Source organism: Balaenoptera ricei, chromosome 20 (assembly GCF_028023285.1).
Source record: "Balaenoptera ricei isolate mBalRic1 chromosome 20, mBalRic1.hap2, whole genome shotgun sequence".
Taxonomy (NCBI): domain Eukaryota; kingdom Metazoa; phylum Chordata; class Mammalia; order Artiodactyla; family Balaenopteridae; genus Balaenoptera; species Balaenoptera ricei.
The window spans coordinates 12,771,931-12,796,729 of record NC_082658.1 but is presented as its reverse complement, the minus strand read 5'-3'; the positions used below and the strand labels follow the sequence as shown (position 1 = coordinate 12,796,729).

Below are 24,799 nucleotides of genomic sequence, written 5' to 3'. Positions count from 1 at the left end.
AGACTCAGTAGTTGTGGCACACCGGCTTAGTTGCTCCATGGCATGTGGGATCTTCCCAGACCAGGGCTTGAACCCATGACCCCTGCATTGGCAGGCAGATTCTTAACCACTACGCCACCAGGGAAATCCCAGCATTATTTTAAAATTAAGGTATATATACTGGGTTTTTTTTTTTTTTTAGACATAATGCCTTTGCACACTTAATAGACTGTAGTATAGTGTAAACATAACTTTTTTTTTTTTTTTTTGCCATGCAGCATGTGGGATCTGAGTTCCCCGACCAGGGATTGAACCCATGCCCCCTGCATTGGGAGCACGGTAAAACTTTTTTTATTGAAGTATAGTTGATGTACAATATTATATTTTACAAGTGTACAATATAGTGATCCACAACTTTTAAAAGTTATACTCCGTTTGTAGTTATTATAAAATATTGCCTATATTCCCTGTGTTGTATAATATACCCTTATAGCTTATTTTATACATAATAGTTTGTACTTCTTACTCCCCTACCCCTACATTTTTATTCCCCCCCCCCCCCACTGGTATCCACTAGTTCATTCTCTATGTCTGTGAGTCTGTTTCTTTTTTGTTGCATTCACTAGTTTGTTGTATCTTTTAGATTCCACATATAAGTGATATCATAGAGTATTTGTCTTTCTCTGTCTGACTTATTTCACTTAGCATGATACCCTCCAAATCATCCATGTTGTTGCAAATGGCAAGATTTAATTCTTTTTTATGGCTGAGTAATATTCCATTATATATATATATATATATATATATATATATATATATATATATATATATATATATATACCACATCTTCTTTGTCCATTCATCTGTTGATGGATACTTAGGTTACTTCCATATCTTGGCAATTGTAAATAATGCTATGAACATTGGGGTCCATGTATCTTTTTTTTTTTTTTTTTTTTAAATTTTTATTTATTTGTTTATTTATTTATGGCTTGTGTTGGGTCTTCGTTTCTGTGCGAGGACTTTCTCTAGTTGTGGCGAGCGGGGGCCACTCTTCATCGCGGTGCGCGGGCCTCTCACTATCGCGGCCTCTCTTGTTGCGGAGCACAGGCTCCAGACGCGCGGGCTCAGTAATTGTGGCTCACGGGCCCAGCTGCTCCGCGGCATGTGGGATCTTCCCAGACCAGGGCTCGAACCCGTGTCCCCTGCATCGGCAGGCAGACTCTCAACCACTGCGCCACCAGGGAAGCCCCCCCATGTATCTTTTTGAATTAGTGTTTTTGTATTCTTTGAATGTATACCCAGGAGTGGAACTGCTGGGTCATAAGGTAGTTCTATTTTTAGCTTTTTGAGAAACCTCCATACTGTTCTCCACAGTGGCTGCACCCATTTACATTCCCACCAACAGTGTACAGGGGTTCCCTTTTCTCCACATCTTCATCAACATTTGTTTTTTGGTTTGTTTTTTAAATTATTTATTTATTTATTTTTAAAATTTTATTTATTTTTTGGCTGTGTTGGGTCTTTGTTGCTGTGTGCAGGCTTTCTCTAGTTGTGGTGAGCAGGGGCTACTACTCTTCGTTGCGGTGCGCAGGCTTCTCATTGCGGTGGCTTCTCGTGTTGCAGAGCACGGGCTCTAGGCACGCGGGCTCAGTAGTTGTGGCTTGTGGGCTCTAGAGCGCAGTCTCAGTAGTTGTGGCGCACGGGCTTAGTTGCTCTGCGGCATGTGGGATCTTCCTGGATCAGGGATTGAACCCGTGTCCCCTGCATCGGCAGGTGGATTCTTAACCACTGCGCCACCAGGGAAGTCCCTGTTGGCTTTTGCTAAAATCATAGAGTATTTGCAATTGCGGGTGCCCTGGAAAATCTAGAATAGGATAGCCTCTCTGGGCCTGTTTCTGCATCTCACAATGACGTATTGATGATCTCTAAGGGAACAATGCAAGTTAGCATACTTATGGTTTGTCAACATGTAGCAGGAGCAGAAAGGAGGAGACTCACCCCCTGGGTGCTCACGTGGGACCAGCTGAGGATGGTAGTCATGGAGGGCGACCGTCCCTCCAGGGTGTGAGCCTGGGTCACAAAGCCCCTCCTTGGTGACCCTGGGCTGCCCCAAGCTCTGGTCAAGGGGAAGCCACAGGTAGACACAATTTGCAAATGACCCCGGCCCCTGACCCATTAATTGGCTCTTGCCAGTGACCTGTGACCTGGGGTAGAAAAAGAACAAGTGACCAGGACCAGCCAGTAGCTGAAGGAGGCACAGCAGGGAGGTCAGGGGAGGTCAGGGGCAGAAACTACTGGAAGCCAGAGTAGCCAGCCAGAGAGGAGGAAGGAGAGCAGAGGGAGTGGCTGGGAGGTGTGGGGTCACCATGAGAGACTGCAGCCACGGGACCCAGAGCAGCTTCCACCCCCTGCCCAGCCCCAGGTCAGGTGTCCTTCCAAGGACATGGGCACATTCACATGCCTCTTGTTTCTGGAGATTGGAGTGTGTATCTATCCCTCTCCCCCAAAGAGTCTGACAACCCATGGAGGGCTGAGGTGAGGTCGGGATGGGAGAAGGGAGGTGTGTGCTCTCAGGGGACAGGAAAATGCAAACCTCTGCGCCTGATGCCAGCCCTGGCCTGACCTCAGAAAGCACAAGGGCTTCGTTCATGCATGGGGCGTTCGGGCATAGGTGTGGGGTACGGGCTTCTTTTTGGGGTGATGAGAATGTAAAATTGACTGTGACAATGCTTGCTATATACTAAAAACCATTGAATTGTATGCTCTAAATGGGTGAATTGTGTGGTTTGTGAACTCTATCTTGATAAAGCCACTCACATAGGCACACAATCACACACGGCACAAGCCCAGGAATCTTCTGCACACCAGGACACACACGGTCTCAGCTTGCTTCCTTTGTGCTCTGCTTTCACACAAGGGCAGAGGACAGGCTGGGCATCCCTTCCCGTCCAAAGTTTCCTCACCTGCCCAGGAGGTCAGAGGGGGTTTGGGTTGAAGCAAAGGGGACCATGTATTTGGAACTGCATTAAAACCGCGATGCCAGGTGGAATGGGGATGGTCTGTGGAGAGAGACGTGGGACCCTGACAGCAACACGCAGGGGATGGAAAGAGGTAGCAGGGACCGGCCGAGACTCCAGGCAATGGGGAGGGGCCTGCAGGGACGGGATTGGGTGAAAGGCCTCCAGCCCTCCAGCCCCCACCCCACAGGCTTTTGGGTAAGACTTACCTTCTGTGGTTTCAGATTAAAATAAAAGACCCCGGGCAGGGGTGTATAGGCCCCCAGCCCAGTTGGAACACACCTGGCGCATCCTAAGTGTGAGTGAGTTGAGGGGGAGATGGCACAAGCCAGTGTCCCTGCTGGAAGCAGAATCATGAGCCTTGGAGGGGGCGATGAAACCCACCCTGGCTGCAAAGGCGGGGGTCTGAGCCTGGCAGTTCTGCTTGGAAATGGCCTGGGCTAGGAGCTGGGAGTTCATCCATGTGAGTCATTCATGAAGCCAGCGTTTACTGAGTGCCTACTATGTGCCAGGCGCAGGCTGGGTGTCAGCTTGGAGTCAGTGTGAGCTGGGACACTAATGAGGCCATTTCCAACAATAAGAACACTCACCTATGTGGGAGCCTTCATGCCACATGCCAGCCTTCTGGCCGTGTTATTCCTGGTCCTAACACCATGCTCCAAGGGCGGGTCTAAGACACTGACTTTCACCTTCTCAAGGTCACACAAGAGCAGGTCTAGAGAGCAGAACATGAGCACAGAGAGGATTGCAATTCTGGAGAGTGTACCAAGCCCTCACTCCGGCGGCCAGAAGTGGGGAAGCAGCTGTCATAGTACAGCTTCTACAAGCCCTAGCCCTGCAAGGGTGCTTCACAAATGGGAAACTGAGGCACACACAGGGGACGACTATGTGATTATCCTGACCAATTCTGAGAAAAAAAAGAAGCAGGCAGAACCCTGGGACCTGGGGGTAGCCCAAAGAGCTGCAGTTTCTTTTTGAGAAAGGACATCGAGGCCTCAGTAGGGGAGTGCTGACCAGCGATCAGTCCAGGGCAGCTAAGGAAGTCACCAGTCCAGTATTTCCAGGGAGCTGGTGCCAAGCCCCTTTCTGTTTTCAGTCTCCACTCATGGCTTTCTCTCGTGGGGAAACTGGACACTTAGCATATTCTGCCAGCAAGGCTAGTTTTACTAGTTTGGCAAAAATCTTCCCAACACCCTAAGACTGAGAAACTAGGCTAACCACTGTGCATGGACATGGGGTGCTCCTAATTGCCCACCACTCATTAGCAGCTGATCACGGTTTGCCTTGCAGCCTCTCCTTCTGTCTTCACACTGCTATGTAATGCTCAGGAATTGATGACCGCTCCCCCAAATTGACCTCCAACTATTTTCAAACAGGGACTGCACTACTGAGGCTGAGTGGTGGAGAGGGAAGACTTGTGAATGGAGAGACCAGGCACTTTCTTTCTCTGGAACCAGGGAAGATGATCCTGAATGGTGGCCCTGGCAGCTATCTCACCCACACCTCTAGGTAACCCCTGTGCTCAGAGTAGTATGTTTGTTAGCTGTCCAAAAATATGTATTAACAGCCTGTTTTATGGTTCTTTCTTTTTGGCTGGGGTGGGAGATAGGCCTAGAGAAGCATCGACATGAAAGTCATTCCTTCTTGGTTCAGGCACCTCTCTGAAGATCCAAGGCAGACTAGATGAAAACATTGATCCAGTCTCCAGGCAATGGAACTGGAGAGGCAGGCAATGCAGGCCTCACCCTCTGAAAGGTGGTAGCATCACCCTCACCCTTCAGTCTGACACCAGGCCCTAGGACGGCTCCTCCTTCCGTCTTAGGCTCGAGAGTGCTGTAGGTCCGGGACTTAGCTCATAGGGTGGAAAGGGAACCGCACAGTGCACGCCCTGGCCAGCCCAAGAGACCTGTGCACACTTGTGTCCCCTGTAGCCTGGCCTGTGTCACTTCCCACAGGCGCCGGTGCAGGGAGGGCGGCCCCCTCCTGGAGAGTCCCGAACGTGCGGGTCTGGGGCCTGGAGGGACAAGCTCTCTCTCCTCTCTCCCTCCAGCAAAGGGCACTGCCTGTGTGCTTGTCCCAGGCCTGTCGCGAGGAGACGCTGGCTTCCCAGACACCTGCGGGGACACACGAAGACCCTGAGAGAGAGCACGTGGGTCCTGCATGCGGAAGGGGGCCAGGCAGGAGGCTATCGGCCCGGGACTGCTGCGAGGAACAGGGGGCAAGGAGAGAAGGAGGTCTGGCCTAGCCCGGACGTCCGAGGGTCGCAAGGATGAAACAAAACGCTGGGCCGGGGGGCGGGGGCCGGGGGCCGGGGGGCGGGGGCCTGGGCCCCGCCCCGCCCCGCCCCGCCCCGCCCTGCCCTGCCCTGCCCTGCCCTGCCCTGCCTTGCTCGGCCCCGCCCCGCCCCAGCCTGTCTTCCGAGGCCCCGGCCCCGCCCTAGCCCCGCCCCTAGAGCTGTGAGGTCCCGCCGCCGGCCAGTTGCCGGAGCCGCGGCCCCGCCCCTCGGTCAGCGCGGCCCCGCCCCACCGGGTTGCTAGGGGAAGTGACATCACAGCGCGATGGCGGCGGCTCCTTCTGGCAGCTGAAGGGGGTTTAGGCCCGGGAGATCCGAGTCCATCCGCGGCGGGGAGAGGGCAGGCGGGGTGGGCAGGGGCCGGAGCAGGGGCGGCGGCGCTCGCACTGTCCCATCCGTCCCGTATTGAGGCGTTGGGAGCGGCGGGGCGGCCGGAAAGCGATGGTGAAAGCGGGGCCGTGAGGGGGGCGGAGCCGGCAGGCGGACCCGCAGTAGCGGCAGCAGCGGCGCCGCCTCCCCGAGCTCAGACCCAGGAAGCGGCCGGGAGGGCAGGAGTGAACCGGTCGCGCCGCCGCCGCCGCCGCCATGGAGCTCAGAGTGGGGAACAGGTACCGGTTGGGCCGGAAGATCGGCAGCGGCTCCTTCGGAGACATCTATCTCGGTGAGGCGCCCTTCCCCGCGGATGGGCAGCCCCAAACCGGCGTCCCCCGGCCCCGGTTCCGCTCCGGCCCCCTCCCCGGCGACCCCGCCCCGGGCATCCCCTCCGGCCTGCGGCGGTAAGCCGCGTCCCCGTCGGTTCGGGCCTCCCAGTTCCCCAGGCAGGAACTTAGGGCCTTTCCGACCCGCGCCCTCGAGGGCACCTGACCAGCGTGCGCTCGCGGCCTTTGGGGAGCGGCTGGGAGCCTCGGTTAGGCCCTCGCTACCCGCTCGGCCCGCCCGCCTTGTGTCCGCTCCCGGTGTCCCTCCATGCAGACAAAGGGCCGTCGGCGAGTGCGGCCCCCGCGTCCTGCGCGCGTGCGGTGGGCACGAGTAGAGTCCGGGGCTGGCCGAGGCTTCTTCGGCGCTCCTCGCGACGATGCAGCCCCGGCTGACCAGCCCCTCTGGTCCGGGGTCTGGGCCGTGGACCGCAGGTGGCGCGCAGGGTCGTCTGGGGGCCAGTAGAGTGGTCGTTGAGAATATGTTGCGCATTCAAGTTCTGTACTAAGTACCTCGGCTTAAACGAGAATGACATTCAGGTGATTCGGGACAAAGTTAGCGCTAGGGTGTTGGGAGAATTAGAGGCAAATAAAGTGGCAAAGCTCTGCTCATGAGCGTGTCCTTTTGCTATGAAAATTTTCCAGGTAGACTGGGAAAAAATGGGATTAGAATGTTCTGGATTGTTTCAGATTTACGGTGAAAGAATGCGCACATGCATGTGTGTGATAAAAGGTTGGCTTGAGTCTTAAAGTTGGAAGTTTTAAAAATATAAGCGTTTCTCAGAGAAATTGTGTGTAAGTTACTCCTACCCCCGCATTTGGGGACATCCAGCCTAGCTCGCGATGCATGTGCAGAGGGACTGTCATTGTGCAAGTTTGGGGGTGAACATGCTCTGCTTGCGCAGCCCGCTCTGGTGTTTCTCTTTGGCTGGTGTACTTGTCAGGGACGGTCAGGAATAGATTTGTATGTCAGTAATGCTTCTGGTTATGCCTTTCAGATGGTCCCAAGTGTGTGTGCTCAACGCCCCATCCTTGCCTCTTGTTACCTAGAGAGGATGCACGACCTCCTGGGCTAACGGCGTAAGAGGATTCCACACTTAGGGTAGTTAATAATTGCTTTTGATACCCTTACTCTACAGTGTAATCCTGTCACATCAGTATGTGTTTTACTGCCCTGCTGAGTAAAACGCACTTTAGAGATACTTGCATTTTACTATTTAAATATTTATGTCCAGTAGTCAGCAGTTGCCTTCTCAGCAGTGTTTTGGGAGGCAAAGTGCTGGGTAAATGCAAGCTGTTTGCCTTATTTATAGAACAATAGATTTTGGCAAAAGTTTTAACTTAGGATCTAGGAGCTGTACTGAAAAACCAATCTATTAGCCACCCTTACACAGATATGAAAAAGTAGATATTTTGAACCTTTTTGTTCTGTGGTCTGAAACCTTGCCAGACGGTTTTCTGCTTTCCGAAGCTGCGTTCAGACAATCAAATCGTGGAACGTTGTCACCAAGTCATTCACAAAGAAGTTGAGAGTTTTGTGGGAGACCCTGAAAGCTTATTCACAACTGTGTCCTGTGGGCCTCACTTTGTGCTGGGCACACCAGTGGTGCTTGATCCAGCCAGACACCAGCTGACCGGTCCCAGAGGGGTCTGTCCTCAGTTTCCTCCTTCATGTTTATCCTAAAATGGATAGACTGTGGCTCTTGCGCCCTAGTTATGAGTACCCACATGGCCCACCCACTGGAGTACACTTAGAGTTACTTGTGTGGGGTTGGGTACAACCAATTCGGCGTTGACTCTTGGCCCATGTGGTGGTCCCTTCAGGCTACATGCTACCCCACTGAGGAAATGTGAAGTGGTCTTGTTAGATTGAGATATGACTGGAAAGGTGGGTCAGAGGAAGCTCACTATATACTGAAGTTAAGGGTCAAAGATGACCGATCCAAAGACCATGGGATGGATTGAGTCTTCTGTACCATGTTTTTTTTCTATTTGTTAGGCAACTAGTCATTAGTTGAGGAATTCGGTCCTCATCTTAAAAGTCGTTATGTTCTACGTATTCTAGTGTGACAGCAGTTAAAGTCTGTTCCTACTACTGTCATTTTGCTATAGGTCAGAACACTCTTAACTCCTCCTTCTTCACCTTGGTTTAAATGTGGGGTTTCGGGTCTTGGATTTCCACCGGGGACTTTCTAGTGCTTTCAGACGTTTGAAGCCGGGGGAAGAGAGAGCTGTCCTTCAGCTTGCTGAGTACCTTATGGACCAAGAAGGCCCAGTGCTAGCCTCCCTTTCCAGCAGCCTGCTGTGCTGACATGAGCACGTGGCAGCATGCCCTGCAGGTTATTCCAGTCCTTCCCAAACGGCGTGAGCCCCCTGTTCTCGTGGAGTTCTGTTCTTGTTCCATGTTTGTCTTCTATAGGTGGTGGCAGTACCTCGGACCCTCCTCCCTGCCCCCCCATTCATGCTTGGTAGAATGGAGGTTTTCTTCCTGCCAGCTGTTAGCATTTGTACTTGATCCTGTTGCTCGGTCAGTTTATCAGGATGGCCTCATCTGTCCAGCTGTTACCCAGGTGGACTGTGTGGTTTGGCTTCATCACATACACAAATGCTTTTGGGGAGCTAAAGCTTAGTAACCTCTTCATATTTTTGATTTTCATGTTTTTCCCCTCGCTGACTTTCATTCTCTTCAGTGGCACCTAGCAGGGTGTCTGGCACACAGTAGGGGTTCCAAAATGGTGGCTGGCTGGCCAGGAGAGGAAAGCAGTTGCCTGTACGCAGCTTTCGTAGTCACGTGCCTGTGTCCTTTAGGGTGATGGCTTGAGTGTTTCTAGATACCGCATCAGCTGCCTTGTCAGTGGTTGCCCTGCGAGAGTGCCCTTTGCCCTGCTGTTCAGAGGCCTCTCCCTATTTCTTTGTCGATAAGACAGTCATCAATGGGAGTTACCTTTTTGTCCCAGGACAGGGTCAATCTTGGGGTTAAGTTCATTTATCATCTGCCTTTGCTCAACTTGAGGGACATAATTTTGTTTTCCTAGGACCGGCATTAGCCTGTGTCTAAACATAGACTAACATCTTCGTCTAGTGAGGGGGAACTCCTGTCTGGCACTAGAGCTGCACAAAAGAGCTGAGGTTGTTGGGTGATAAAAGACCTCACTATAAACAGACACTGAGTAAACGTGATGTGCCACTTGGTTTTGACTTGCTCTGAATCTGGAACCCAGAGTTCAATAGTATCTTTCAGATTTTTGTTCCCCATCTAGAAGTACTTCTAAAAGTTACCTGTTGTGAAGGACCAGGTTTTGTAATTTCCATTCTGTGGCAAATCAGCACTTTTGTAAAATAGGATTAAAATGTTGCAGCAATGTCATGTTGCTGTCAGGGCTCCTGGGTGCTTCCTCGCTGTCCTGTGTTTGTCCCCTTGTGGACTGGTGGCAGTTTGAGGACAAGACTTGGAGCAGCACTGCCAGTAGAGCACAGGGGCTGCTGTCAGCCAGGGGAGGTGGGACAGGACTGCAGGGCTACAGTGGTGGACCACCTCAGTTTTGCTCAGTGGTCTCATGTTTGGTTCCCATGGAATACCCAGAACTTGAAGCGCTGCTGCTTCACCCAGTGGTGAAGACCTCTCAGAGGAGGCAGCCTGCGTGTGTGCTGCCCTCAAGTCTGTTTGGCAGAGAACCCAGCCTCTCCTCTTTGAGTCAGCAGACTCAGGGTAACCTTCACAACTGTGATGCTGTAGAGGGCTGGTTCTGTTTCCAGGTGTGATCCTGGGGGAAGCTGGCTCTGTTGCTGGTGTGATCCTGGGGGAAGTGGGCTCTGTTTCCAGGTGTGGTCCTGGGGGAGGCTGGCTCTGTTGCTGGTGTGATCCTGGGGGAAGTGGGCTCTGTTTCCAGGTGTGATCCTGGGGGAGGTGGGCTCTGTTTCCAAGTGTGAACCTGGGGGAGGTTGGCTCTGTTGCTGGTGTGATCTTCGGAGAAGTGGGCTGTGTTTCCAGGTGTGATCTTAGGGGAAGTTGGCTCTGTTGCTGGTGTCACCCTGGGGGAAGTGCCCTCCTTTGCTGGTGTGATCTTAGGGAAGGTTGGCTCTGTTGCTGGTGTGATCTTAGGGGAAGTTGGCTCTGTTGCTGGTGTGATCTTAGGGAAGGTTGGCTCTGTTGCTGGTGTGATCTTAGGGAATGTTGGCTCTGTTGCTGGTGTGATCCTGGGGGAGGCTGGCTCCATCTGCTGGTGTGATCCAGGGGGAGGCTGGAATTCATATTGTGTTCCAGAGTTGCCTGCGGTCATTTGTCCCCAAGACTGTCATTGCTGCAGGGTGACTCAGATATTAGCTTTACCAGCCACAGTACAGTGGAACCAGAAGTGTTCTCAGCCTTCTTGAAGGTGCTACTTCAGTAGGTAGCCTGTGTGGGCCCAGACTGTGTTGTCACTGAGAACCTGCCTCCTGGCAAAGGTGACAGGGCTGACATAGTTAGAGGAGCAAGAGTGCTATCATCAGAGGCTTCTCTGCTCCTGCTTTGGGGTGGGGGGAGTTGTTGATGTAACTAGTAAGGTGAGTCATCCGTTCCTCATGGGCTGGTGAGTTCAGTTCAGAGTGCCAGGTCCTCACAGGAACTCAGAGTTCATTTTTCGTTTGCACAGTACGTTTTACAATGAAGTAATTTCTCTTGTAGCTAGATAGATTATCCCAGCCTCAGGGAGGAAGAACAAAATGTATTACCTGTCTTTCTTCTGAGTGCCCAGGAGTCTTTGTGGAATGGTAAATGGAGTTCTTAAATTTAGAATGGTCACTGGCAGTGATCAGATGGTGGTTATTCCCATGGAACCCCAGCATTGGTGACCGGTTTTGGATCCAGGCCCGCTAGAAGCAGCCGCATCTAAAGCAGCTGTCTGAGCAGACTGGAGGAGAAAGTTTCTCTGTCCTTCTTGGGCAGTTACTGGGTTCATGAATATCAGCAGACAGCTCTCCTGCAGGTCATCATTGTTCTAATGCTTGCTGACCTTACTCTGCCTTTTATCCGAGAGTCTTAACATTCTCTGTAACCAGTAATCCATTCATCCCACAACTCCCTCATGAAACAGACTGCTGGTCTCCCTGCTGAACTCAAATGGTGAGGGAAACTGAGTCGCCAGGGACTGGCAACATTGCTTTGCCCAGCAGGATGGGTCTGGGTTCTTTCTGGGCTGCTGGAGCCAGTGTTAATTCCTTCACAAATAACCATACTACTGGGAAGGATTAAAGTGCTTTATACTTAGAAGGAACTGGTGAGGAAAGCAGGGAGAGAGCTAGATATGTGCTTTCTAAAGACTGCTTTTCCCATTCTCTCCAGTGAATGCTCCTTGAGGGAGGGCTTGTAGCATAGCTTTGGGTCAGATTGGAACTCAGGAGCATTCGTGTGTGAAGCCTGGAGGGATAGCGGTTGTCACATTTGCAGGTCCATATTGTAGTAAAGAAGAGGACGGCACCTTGAGGTTAAAACTCTAATCTTTAATCACGATCTGTAACCAGGAGGTGTGAGCAGATGTATTGGCGGTTTTAGCAGAAAACTAGCAAAAGGTGAGTGACAAGTACACGTTGCATAGATGTGATTAGGGCTTTGAAAACAGAGCCCAGTCCTGTTCCAGTGTCCGTAGGAGACACACAGTATGTTCTGGTCCCTGGGAGGGGAGAGGTGTGCTGGGCCTCCCTGGGCCTGGCCTGGCCTGTGATGGCTGAGTGATGGCTCCTGCCATGTCTTGGGAACCGACTCCCCTTGAGAAGGGCCCTGCTGTATGCGGCTTGGTACCTGGGCCACATGGACTGGGATGGGCTGAGGCCATGTGGGAGTTCAGTGGAAACCCAGCCACCCCTCTGGAGAGAGGCTCACACATACCCGAGACCTGTCAAGGCAGCATGGAGAAATTGGGCCCACACGGAATGTGTTGCCCTGGGACTCCCCACGGTCTGGCTTTGGGTGGGTGAATACAGGGCTGACCAACAGGCTGGATGAGAAGGTTCAGACCAGATGGGGGTCCTATGGAGAGAACTGCATACCCTGTCTTTTGGTCGCCTGGTGATCAGAGTAGAGCCATATGGAAGTGGGTGATGTAATACCAAATAAGACTTTTCTATACGTATCAAATATTCCTGTTTTAAAAAGTGAAAATAAGGCCATTTTCCCACAGGGGTTTATCTACCACTGACACCATCTTGTAGTAGAAAGTGGAGTGCATCCATCACCTGGTCCTCCTTGGAAGATTCAGATAGCACTCATTGTTTCTCCAGCGTGTTGTAACATTGGGTGAGATGGTAGACACCAAATGATTAACGTTTGTGATTTTCTTTCTTTGCCAAGGTACGGACATTGCTGCAGGAGAAGAAGTTGCCATCAAGCTTGAATGTGTCAAAACCAAACACCCTCAGCTCCACATTGAGAGCAAAATCTACAAAATGATGCAGGGAGGAGGTATGGTCTTTACCTGTTAAGAAAATCAAGGTGGTGTTTGATGAGGGAGAATGCAGATGTCATGAATCACAGTCTGGTTAATTAGGAAAAAGGGCAGAAGCGTTCATACCCTTGACCCCATCCTGTGGCTTCCTTCAGATACTGTCTGAGAGGCCTGCAGAGGGCCTCACTCGACAAAAAGAAACATCATTTTATGCTTTTTGCATAAATATTCCCTTCCTTAGTTTCATATTACGTACTGGTGTCTTTGAATGCAGACTTGTGTGAATGCTGACCTGGAGCTTGCTGCTGGTCCTCCTGTGCCGCCTTGGTCATGCCCGCATCTTTGGGATGGTCCCTGCAGACTCTCCTGAGTGAGACCGCTTCTAGTTCAGTTACTGTCCCCATTCTGTGAAACCTCCCCTTGGGCCTGAGGGTACCTGATATCAGAGTGCCCATCCTGATTTCAGAGTCTACCTTTTAGAATTCTCTGGACTTTGAGATTGTTTGGCTAATGGAGCAGGAGGGGGTTTTATTGGGGGTCTCAGAGTCCTGAAGACACCACAGCATTTTGAAGGGTGTGCCTGTGCTGCTCCCCAAGGAGCTCAGGAAGCCCAGGCACAGCCCTGAATGTCTTGAGCTTTCTCTGGGGACAGGGCTTCGTGTGTGAAGAATAGCTGTGTTATTTCCTTTTGGATACCCTTCGAAGCAGAAGCCCCCATGATACTTTCATAGTTGAGGGGGGCGGTGGGGAAGGCTCTTGGCACCTTGCCAAAAGAAAGCTTGTCTTCAGAGTCTGTGTTGGTCCTTTGGTCAGGTGGAAAGGGAGGACTGGTGATGTGACTTCTTGACATCTTTGCTTCACAAAGCAGTTTAATCTGTGCTACTTACTACCAGAAACCAGCATATCTCAGTTGACGTAGCACAGGGTGTCTCTTTAGCAGCAGATATATCTTAAAGCAACACAAACAGTCCTATGAGACGGCTGCAGAAGGGGGTGTCCAGTGCCGCTTGTCCTGGGCATTATGGGACCAGAGCAGGCTGTGGGTTCTCAGGTGGCACATAGGGAGGAAACTCTCTGGCCCCTCCTGTGCCCAGGGAGACATTGGCAGAGGACCCTGCCAGTGTGTCTGTCCTCTGGCGGCCCTCAGCAGGCTTCTCAGGCATCAGGGATGGTCTACACAGCTTTTAAGGTGGTGATGAGTAGGAAGAGGTGACTTGGTTTGTGGCCTTCATGGTGGGAGGAGCTTGGTGCTGGGGGTTGGATGCAACCTTCTGACTGAAAAGCTTGTGTGTTTGAGGAGCAGCATCTCTGAGAACTCGGAAGCTGGGCCCCCAGGGATGGAGGGAAGAAGAGCTGACTCCCAGGGAGGAACTGGTGTAGTAGATTGAGACTCAACAGAGGGGGACTTCCCTGGTGGCTCAGTGATTAAGAATCTGCCTGGCAACGCAGGGGACACGGGTTCGACCCCTGGTCTGGGAAGATCCCACATGCCGCGGAGCAACTAAGCCTGAGCGCCACAACTACTGAGCCTGTGCTCTAGAGACCGCGAGCTACAACTACTGAGCCCGTGTGCCACAACTACTGAAGCCCGCGTGCCTAGAGCCCGTGCTCCACAACGAGAGAAGCCACCACAACGAGAAGCCTGCGCACTGCAACGAAGAGTAGTAGCCCCTGCTCACCGCAGCTAGAGAAAGCCCGCACACTGCAACGAAGACCCAACGCAGCCAAAAAGAAATAAATGAATGAATAGTTTTTTAAAAAGACTCAACAGAGGGAATTCCCTGGCAGTCCAGTGGTTAGGACTCTGTGCTTTCACTACCAGGGGCATGGGTTCAGTCCCTGGTCAGGGAACTAAGATCCTGCAAGCCCTGTGGCGCAGCCAAAAAAAAAAAAAACTCAACAGAAAGGAGTTTATTTGGTTTAGAACAAGGTCTCTCCTCAGAAGCATAGCCGTTTGTTGTGGAAGCTGTCTTCTGCGTGGAGGACAGGGAGCAGCATCCTAGGTGCCCATAGCCCCCCGCCCCCAAGTTAGGATGATCAGAAATGTCTCCAGACCCCACTAAATGCCCCTGGGTGCACCGTCACTTCCTGTTTTGACCCCCTGGTTTAGGACGTAAAGGATCACTTGCTCTCCTGGTCTTCCCATGCCCCTTCTCTAGGATCCTGGAAACCCACTGGGATTCCAGAAATAGATCTTCTCCTGTCTGGCCCTTCCCCACACATAGGTAAGGTTTTACTCCTGTTTCAGATACACACTTGGTGAATACTATCAAGGTGTAAATTTCTTTTTTAGAAAACAGATTCTCTCCAGGAGAGCAGAGAGCACCATCTTGCTACTGTTCTGTGAGCTCGTCCTAGCCAAGATAAAGCTGGGATGGCAGGGGAGATAGAGGTCGGCTCTGCGCAGAAACCTCATAGCTCTGCTGTTGACCAGCCTTCTGCATCCATCTCATGTGGGTGCATCTCTGATCGTGGCTCTTCTTATGTTAAGTTCTGGGCTTCGTTGCAGGTGGTTGATATTGACGGCATCGTAGGAGAAAGCTCGAAGCCCAGGGCCTGCCTTGCCCTCTCTAGCTCGTAGTACAGGGTTGCCCGGGATGCTGCCTCATGATGGTGGCCTTGCAGTGCCTGGCTAGAGACAGCTGCTGAGCTGGGTCACTCAGGTCCCCTAGGGGAGGGGTTAGTATTAAAAACAAAAACATGTTTTGGGGGTGGATGAAATGGGTGAAGGGATTCAGTTGTATGGTGACATTTGATAACCAGACTTATTGTGGTGATCACCTTTTATTAGTGTATACAAAGATTGAATTGTGTCGTACACTTGAAACTAATATGTTATATACCAATTTTAACTCAATAAAAACAAAAACACACGCTAGTGTCAGGTATTGTTAAGAGCGTTTTTAAGCATGCGGGCACGTTCTCTGCCACACAGTCATGTGCAGTAGGTATCATCAGCCTCGTGTAACAAATGAGGAAACTGAGGCTGTGTCCAAAGGACACAGATTTGAACTTGAGCATTGTAGCTTCCAGGCCACTCCTGCACAGTGGCCCTCCATGGTGGTCAACGATCAAGAATGTGCCCCAGGGCTTCCCTGGTGGAGCAGTGGTTAAGAATCCGCCTGCCAGTGCAGGGGACACAGGTTCGAGCCCTGGTCCGGGAAGATCCCACGTGCTGCGGAGCAACTAAGCCCATGCGCCACAAATACCGAGCCTGTGCTCCAGAGCCCACGAGCCACAACTCCTGAAGCCCGGGCGCCTAGAGCCTGTGCTCTGCAACAAGAGAAGCCACTGCAAAGAGAAGCCTGCGCACAGCAACAAAGACCCAACGCAGCCAAAAATAAATAAATAAATAAAATTTTTAAAAATACACCTTTAAAAAAAGAAGAAGAAGAAGAAGGTACCCCAGGTCTAGTTGGAGCAATAGATAAAAAACCTGAAATAGCAGAAATAATTTTAAGTTAATTATGTTAGTGAAGGACATGGGTGGACGCCAAGTTTTTATCAAAACAGAGTGGACTGCCAGGCAGAACCTAGAGGCTAAGGCTAAGGCTGAGGCTGCGCTTCCCAATCCTGATAACCCCACAAAGTGTCTTTAGACCATGTCCTCCTTCGGGAAACTCCAAGTGGAGATCCTTTGTTTAGTTCACAGCTGCTTCTGGTCAAGGTTCATGGCGGGTGTGGGACAGGAGTGTGGGCCCTTTGTATCAGAGAATCCAGGCCAGGGGTGAGGGTGGGAACTCTGCGCTGAGGGTGGGTGGATGCCACCAGCAATGTGGCTGTGGGGCCACCAGTGAGTAGAAACAGGCAGCTTCACCCGAGTTCACTCTCTCTCATCTCATGTGCCTGTCCAGTTCCCGCAGTGTATTTGAGACAATCACGGTCTTTTTGCTATGAAATGTTTTACAGTACTTAAGAACATATGTAGCTCGTGGCTATCAAGAATACTAAAGTGAACCCCCAGAACTCCCACCTTCTTGAGAGAGGGAGCAGGACGGCCCTCGTCACCTGTGTGCCCACCCCAGGGCGCCCTCTCTGCAGCTGCCCAAAGCCTGTCTCCGCATGCCCTTGCCTAGTTTGTTTTTATTTTTTTAATATTTATTTATTTGGTTGCACCGAGTTTTAGTTGCGGCAGATGGGATCTTTGTTGCAGTATGCAAGATCTTTTAGTTTCGGTGCGCGAGATCTTTAGTTGCGGCGTGTGGGATCTAGTTCCCTGACCAGGGATCAGACCCGGGCCCCCTGCATTGGGAACTCAGAGTCTTAGCCACTGGACCACCACGGAAGTCTCGCCTAGTTTGTTTTTAAAGTTTTGATTCTTCATCATCCTGCAAGAAATTTGTTTTTAAAAATCTAATGACATTGTCCAGAAACATTTGACCATTGTATTTACAATTGTTTTAAGGTTGAATTGCCAAACACTTCATGAAAAATTGTATTTGCGTTAATACTGAGTCCCCATATTTATATTGAAACTTCCCGCAAATCAAATAGAAAGCATTTAGCTAGCACTCTCCCTCATTTTTCACCCCCAAGCATATGTTTTGGTATCTTTGGACTCGATGAGGGAAAAAGTATCAAGTGTTCAGAGCTGCACATAAGAGTCCAAGTGACCCATTTCCCATATTAAGGGCATGTGGGCAGGGGCAGCTGGGTGTCCCTGGCATGACTGGTCGCCTGGACACAGGGCAGCACTCTGGTGGCTGTGTGTCTGACCTATAGCCTCGCATGTCCTTCCCCGGCCCCAGGAGCAGCACTCTGGCGGCACAGGTGCATTTTTAGCTTCCTGGTCTCACTGCATCAGATGTCTGAGGTTACAGAGCAGCAGTCTGTGCACAGGCGGCGAAATTGTTCTTGTGAATGGCTTTTGAGGTGATTTCTGCCTGGGGCCTCAGCACTTAGTTTACAGACAGTCTGCTTAGGATGAAGCAGGCTACACAGCATCCTGCTTTTCTGGCCAGAGAACTGAGAATAGGAGCACCCTGCTTCTGTTGTGTCTTATCTTAGGGTGATGAGGTGCGTTGGTGTTGCCAGTAAGAAGAAAGGTGCTGCCAGTGAAACAGACCATCAGAGCAGACAAGTGGCAAGTCCACGCCCCCTGTCGTCCCAGTTCATACGCTTTTGAATATGAGCAATACAATCTTGCCGTGTGTGTTCTACGACTTTCTTTTTTGATCCACTGTGTTCCTGAGGTTCTTCCATGTTTGACACAGTTGTGGTTTGATGGGTTTCATTGTTGTTTATAGACTCTTGTGTCTCCATAAACAGTCCTCCCTGTGTTGAGGAGCGCTGGCTGGCTTCTAGTGTTTTGCTCTTAAGGATGGTGCCGCAATGACTCCCTCACCCACGTCTGGTGCAAAGCCTGTTAGTGGAATTGCTTTCCGTGAAGCAGGCAGGTGCTCGGCCTGCAGGGTGGCACCCAGGCCACAGGGATGTGTTCCCAGGTGGTGTGGCACATTTACCTTCCTGCCTGCACAGCCTCGGCGCTCCTGTTGGATCCACACCATCTTCAGCCTTGCCATTACCATTTCTCTCCAGTGTGTCATGGGGTGTCTCAGCTAGCACAGAAGCTAGCACAGAAGGAAGAAATTTTAAAGAATTTTAAAATTTAAAGGATGGAGAAGGAAGAAACAAAACTTATTTGCGCGTGATTTAACTTCCTACATAGGAAACCCACAAGACAAGTTAGAGCATTGAGCCAGATAGCTTAAGATCAAAGGATAAAATCAGTTCCTTTCATTACACCGATAACGGTCAGTTAGGAAATGTAATTCTTTTTTCCCCTCAGTATGAGTAAGTCTTTATTCATTGCATTTGACAGGGAAAAGGGAGGGAAAGGGCCAACATGTGTGACAGGACTTGGCGAGTGGGAAAGGAAGTGCTGGCCTGGCAGAGTCAGCCACTGAGTCTTTGTTCTCCAGGCCCCAGGGCTTAGTCTCCTGTAGTTCGGGAGCAAGGGGAGGGGAACAGGAGAGGACGGACTCCTCCTTCCTCGTAAGTTCAGCATTTCAAACAAAGCTTTGGTGTCTAGCTGTGAGCATGGAGTTATATTTCTGTTTCCTGTTAAACAATCATGTGGCCACTTTGACAGAAATTTCTTGCACTTGCACAAAAGCTCCTGAGTGACTTCGAGATACATTCATCTTCCCCTGCTTGGTCTCCCAACCTCCCTTTCTACATAGAAGGCCCCCCTTGCTTTTCTCTACCCAAGGATTTTTTTTTTTAATACTTATTTATTTATTTGGCTGCGCCGGGTCTTAGTTGTGGCACGTGGGATCCTCATTGCCGCATGCGGGATCTTTTAGTTGCGGCCTGTGGGATCTTTTAGTTGCGGTATGCGGGATCTAGTTCCCTAACCAGGGATAGAGCCCGGGTCCCCTGCATTGGGAGCACGGATTCTTAACCACTGGACCACCAGGGAAGTCCCTACCCTGGGATTTGAGATTAAAGTAGGTTTGATCCATCCAATTACAGCAGTGTGTTTGTCATGAATCATGTCAAGGAACAGTCTTGACTTGGAGCTGGGAACAAGGGATGGAGTGTTTCTAGCTGCTTCAGCACTTTTGCACAAATCATTTAAGAGTTGTAGAGACACCCCACAAGCTAAATGTACAGGTGTGTGGACTTCTGGGGGATTGAGGGTGGAGGAGGGAGTAGAGTAGGAGTCAAGTTTTTAGGACAGAAGATTTGGTCTGAAATGGGGGAAGGGGGCACGAAAGAAAGGATGGCTCAGGACCCCTATTTTGAGTGGGGCCCTCCCCAAGTTTATGTTTCAGATCCTTTGCCTGGTGCACAACCTTTTGTCTGGCTGTTCTTTGAATACAGTAGGAAGTTTGTAAACAGTGAAACCCCAGAAGAACATGGAAAAAGACCAACACATTGTATTTACACCAACTAGGCTACCTAGCGTTCATTTCAGATCAGTGGCTCATGAAGTCCTATGAAGAAGCCTCCAGTAACTAGAAGGGCAGCAGCTGGGGTGACAGAACCCGGCATCAGACATACATCCCCCCAACCTGTGTGCTCCAGTGCGTTCACCCCATTCCATCACCGCGAGTCCCAGCCTGTGAACTGAGCCCTTTGTCCTTCAGCTGCTTCAACACTGACCATTGCTACTGCGGGCAGGATGCTGGCACCAGGCACTAGAGAGAAGCCCTTGCCTGTGGTCTCGAGAAGCCGGGGCGAGAAACCCACTATTAAAGCTTAAGGATTTTGGTCTTTGCTTCATCTGGCCAGCTGGCAGCTTGAGGTGGGTGCAGAGGTACCCTTTGAACCCTTTTTTTATGGATACACAGGAACCCTAATGAAGGATCGGGGAAATGAAGCAAGTCTATGCCTGGGGTTGGAGATCCGGCACTGGAATCCCTTACCCAGCCGTGCCTTCCTCTTGGCGCCGGCACTTAGGTCTGCCTGTCCTGACCTGTCCACACCATGTTTCCTGTTCAGGCTGATTTCCACCCTTCCAGTAGGAGGAGATCAAGTCATGGGGCAGCAGTTAAAACCTCGTCTCCTGTGGAACATTGAAGGTGGAGGGGTTCAAGAGGACACACACACAAGCCACCTCTGATCAGGAAAAGTGAGGTGGTTCAGTAGGCCCTGCCCTCCAAAACATTGTTCTCCTTGGTAACAGAACATCAAAAGATACTCCTGCTGTGCAGTCCTGGAGCTGCTGCCTTCTGCCTGGGATTGCTCAAGGGCTTGAGAGTGCACTGCCTGAGACTAAAACACACAGAACGTTTCTATCAAGGAGAAAGTTAAAATGCAGAAGATGGGTCACTTGCACACAGCTAGTGCAGTTGGCATCCTGAGAACGTGGGACCCCAAGGAGCAGTAAACAAGTGGTGCTGGCTGCAGGGGGGAGGGGGTGGGTAGCAGGTCTGCAGCTGTCGCCAGCCACCCCTTTGCCTGTGCTCTCAGCCTGGCGTCCTGTCCCAAGAGTGGGTCAGGAGGAGGGGAAGCCCTGCCTCAGCCCTGAGAGACTCTCCCAGAGAGCAGTGGTTTGTGCTTTGGTCTTGTGCTCAGTCTTCTCACTCCGACACAGGAAGTGTTATTATTACATAGCCTTTAAAAGGAAAACACTTCCCTATCCTGGCCACTTTCAAAAGCTGGAAATTTGGGGGTGGAGACCAGTAAATATGCAGGTTCTGGAGGGATTTCCTCCACACCCTCGAGCACTTGCACGGAGCATGGTTGGCGTTCCTCTGTTTCACCCCTCCCCCTGCCAAGAGGGAAGTGGGTGGGTGCTGTGGTAGGGGTGGCAGTGCCCCTACCCACCCTTTCCCTGCTTTTGCCACTTTGTTCCTCAGACCTTGTGATCGCAGAAAGCGCCACCCACTGTGGCTCTATTCTGCCCTCTGGTGCTTCTCGCTCCCCGCACAGAACACCCACCAGGACTGGTAACTGGAGAGACTCCAGGCCCTTGGTGGACTTCTGTCTGAAAGGTTAGCTCCACTGCTTCTCCCGCCTTCAAGCTCTGGAAGCCCTCTGTGTGCAGCTGACTCTGGGGCTCAGACATCCACTTGGAGGCCAAGTGTGACCCCAGTGCTCGTGGGTAGGAAGCTGAACCAGGTGCATGGTGACCCACTTTGAGGTGCCAGTACCACACAGCAGCTCTGCTGGCTCCTTGGAACAGCTGCCTGCAAGCAGCTGTTGGACACAGAGCCCGCAGCAGCGGAGCCCAGATCCCTGGTCAGGTGGCTGCTGGCCCCAGAGGAGTCCAGAGGCCAAAGTTTCATTCTTTTTTTTTTTTTTAAAGCATCTGGGAGCATTTCTTTTTTTTTCTTTTTTTTCCTTTTTTAATTAATTAATTAATTTATATTTGGCTGTGTTGGGTCTTCGTTTATGTGGGAGGGCTTTCCCTAGCCGTGGCAAGTGGGGGGCCACTCTTCATCGCGGTGCGCGGGCCCCTCACTGTCGCGGCCTCTCTTGTTGCGGAGCACAGGCTCCAGATGCGCAGGCTCAGTAGTTGTGGCTCACGGGCCTAGTTGCTCCGCGGCATGTGGGATCTTCCCAGACCAGGGCTCGAACCCGTATCCCCTGCATCGGCAGGCAGACTCTCAAGCACTGCGCCACCAGGGAAGCCCCTCAAAGTTTCATTCTTAAAGTACTGTAAGTGTAGAGGAATAAATCCTAAGCCAGGTGTGACCTGCATGCAGAAAATTTTTAAACTTCCATGGAGAACGCTGATGAGGACTCAAGCAAGTGGAGATGTTCTGTTCATGGAGAGGAAGACTCGGCACGATGTCTCCCAGAGCTGCTCAGAGGGCTCGGGATTCCAGTCACGGTCCAGCAGGGCTCTCCTCCCAGGAACAGGCTGACGGATCCGCAGAGCAGCAAAGGGCCAGGTTGACCGAGGTGTAAATGCCACACTCACAGAAAACGCTAGTGACGACCCAGCACCCAGTTGGGTGCTGGGCTCCTAGTATCACTCCCCACCGAGAGGAGCCCAGATTCCAGGGCGAGGCAGGAAGAAAGAAGGCGAGTCTGGAGCATGTGGCTGAAAGGAAAGAAGTGCTCGGACACTGACGGGCATGAGTCCACAGGACACGGGAGAGAGCTTGAAGTGGCATCTGTTGCCCCAATTTGGGACAGTTGAAGCCTCAAAATTAACAACGGATTATAACACGTGGAGGAAACTCTCACCATTTCTGTTCAATATAGTATTGGAAGTCCTAGCCATGGTAGTTGGACAAGAAAAAGAAAAGGTATCCAAATTGATAGGGAAGAGGTAAAATTGTCATTATATGCAGATGACATGATACTATATACATACATATATATATAAAACCCTATATATGGACTCCACACAAAGACTACTAGAAATGATAACGAATTCAGCAAGGTAGCAGGATGTAAGAATAACATACAGAAATCTGTTGCATTTCTTTACACCAACAATGAAATATCAGAAAGGGAAGGTAAAAAGACAATCCCTTTTAAAATTGCATCAAAAAGTACAAAATACTTAGGAATAAACCTAACCAAGGAGGGTGAAAGACTTATATGCTGAGAACTATAAAACGTTGATAAAGGAAACTGAAGATGGTTTAAAGAAATGGAAAGATATACCATGCTCTTGGATTGGAAGAATGAATATCATTAAAATGGCCATACTACCCAAAGCAATCTACAGAGTGAATGTGGTCCCTATCAAATTACCCATGACATTTTTCACAAACCTAGAACAAATAATCCTTAAATTTACATAACACATGGAGGAGCGGAGGAGAATTCACAAGTCCACGATGACACACACACACACACACACACACACACACACACACACGTTAAGCTTCACAGGCAGAAGGAACAATCAGAAATGGAAAGTCACCACTTTGTGGGCACTTATTATTGATTGGTTTAGATGGTAATCAAAGGTGGATGCAAACGTACAACTTCAAGTATTGACACTACCCTCAAAGCTTCATCCACAGATTACTTATTAATAACAAAGAGGGGAATTCCCTGGCGGTCCAGTGGTTAGGACTCTGCTCTTTCACTGCTGAGGGCCCAGGTTCAATCCCTGGTTGGGGAACTGAGATCCCACGTGCCCCGCGTTGCGGCCAAAAAAACCTTACAATAACAAAGAGAAAAGTATCTTTTGGTGGAGAAATCTGGCAGATTTCCGTCTGACAGGTGATCAGAACCACCAATCAGGCAAATCAAATTTAGGACCGTTCAAAATTGACCTGAACTCCTCAAATATGTCTCTGTGATGAAAGATTTAAAAACTGTTTTAGACTTAAACATGGCAGTGCGTGGTCCTAGATTGTACCCTGGGCAGGGGGACTAGCCTGAAGGACGTTACTGGACATGCAGTTGGGGAAATGTGAGTGTGGACTGTGTCTGTCTTTGGAATGTCACGTGTGGTCACCTGCAGTGTTGTGCCACCCACACTCCAGACACAGAAAGACCCTCGTGGGCACAGAATTCTGACTTCAACGGAAGAGGTGTTAACGGTCAGTGAGGAGGGCCTTGTGAACACACGGTGTTGAGGTCTCTGGGAGGCCTGCCTCCCCTGACCCCAAACTCCACTTTCAGGTGGATCAGGTGACTTCAGTGTGAAGAGGAAGACTAAAACATTTTGATTTGTTTAAATCAGCGTTATTGAGGTGAATCAAACTGCATGTGTTTTGAGTGTGTGATTTGAGAAGTTTTGCCTGTGTCCCCTCATGAAACCATTGCCGTAATCAAGGCGGCGAACACATCCATTGCCCTTCAAAGTTTGTTGGGTCCTTTTGTGGTTCCTCTACCCCCGCCCTCTGTCATCTGCTTCTGTCGCTATAGGTTAGTTTGCATTTCCCAAAGTTTCCTGTGCAGGGACTAGTACTGTGTGTTCTTTCTTTGAGATTTTGTGTGTGTTATCAATGGCTACTCCTTTTTATTGCTGAGAAGTACTCCCTTGTGTGGGTAGTTTCTTTGTCCCTGCACCTGTTCATTTGGGTTGGTTCCGGGTTTCAGGTACTCCAAACAAAGCTGCTATGAACTTTTGTGTAGATATTCATATGGACGTTCATTTCTTTTTCTCCTGAGTAAGTGACTTGGAGTGGAACGGCTGAAACAGAAGTAAGCGAATGTTTTTCCTCTTTAAGAAACTGCCAGACTGCTTGTACTTACGTTCCCACCAGCAGCATACAAGGGCTTTGGTGGTTTGAGTCTTTCAAATAACTTGTTTGTTTTATCTAAGTTATTGAATGTATTGGCATAAAGCTGTTTATAATATTTCCCTACTAGACTTCTAATATTTGTAGAATCCAGTGATGTTACCTCTCATTCCTATTTTTTTTCTGGCCGCGCCATGTGGCTTGTGGGATCTTAGTTCCCCCGACCAGCGATCGAACCTGGGCCCTCAGCAGTGAAAGCTCAGAGTTCTAACCACTGGACCGCCAGGGAATTCCCTCTCATTCTTGATGTTGGTAATTTGTGCCTTCTCTATTTTTTCCCTGATCAGTCTGATTAAAGATTTATCAACAGTCTTCTCAAAGAAACAGCTTTGGTCTCAGTCATTTTCTCTGTTGTTTCTCTGTTTTCTGTTTCATTGTTTTCTGCTGTGATCTTTTGTTTCACTTCTGTTTGCTTAGGGTTTAATTAAGTATTTTCTTAAGGTGGAAGCTGAGATCATTGATCTGTTTTCTGTAGTATAGACATTTCGTGGCTGTAAATTTTCCCCCTACCATAGCAGCATCTCAAATCCTGATGAGTTTTCATTTTCATGTAGTTCAAATGCTGATTCCCCTTTTGATTTCTGCCTTGATGCATGGGTTATTTTGAACTGTATTATTTAGCTTCCAGATATTTGGGGATTTTACAGAGAGCTGTTGTTTATTTCTAATTGAATTCCACTGTCTTCTGAGAACATACATTGTATAACTTGAATCCTTTTTAGCTTTA

The 24,799-nt window shown here is 50.2% G+C and overlaps 1 protein-coding gene across 6 annotated transcripts in view; it reads left to right on the top strand.

Moving 5' to 3' along the window:
• The first annotated feature begins 5,615 nt into the window (after positions 1 to 5,615).
• Positions 5,616 to 24,799, top strand: part of CSNK1D (casein kinase 1 delta) — a 38,079-nt gene continuing 18,895 nt past the window's right edge. Inside the window, exons 1-3 of one of the 6 annotated variants that reach the window (XM_059908265.1) lie at positions 5,616 to 5,953; positions 11,490 to 11,537; positions 12,316 to 12,426. In XM_059908265.1, coding sequence (XP_059764248.1) covers positions 5,878 to 5,953; positions 11,490 to 11,537; positions 12,316 to 12,426 — 235 coding nt within the window. In that variant the 5' untranslated portion in view covers positions 5,616 to 5,877. The remainder of the gene's footprint in view (positions 5,954 to 11,489; positions 11,538 to 12,315; positions 12,427 to 24,799) is intronic. The other 5 variants (XM_059908266.1, XM_059908268.1, XM_059908267.1 and 2 more) reach the window with 5 other exon arrangements.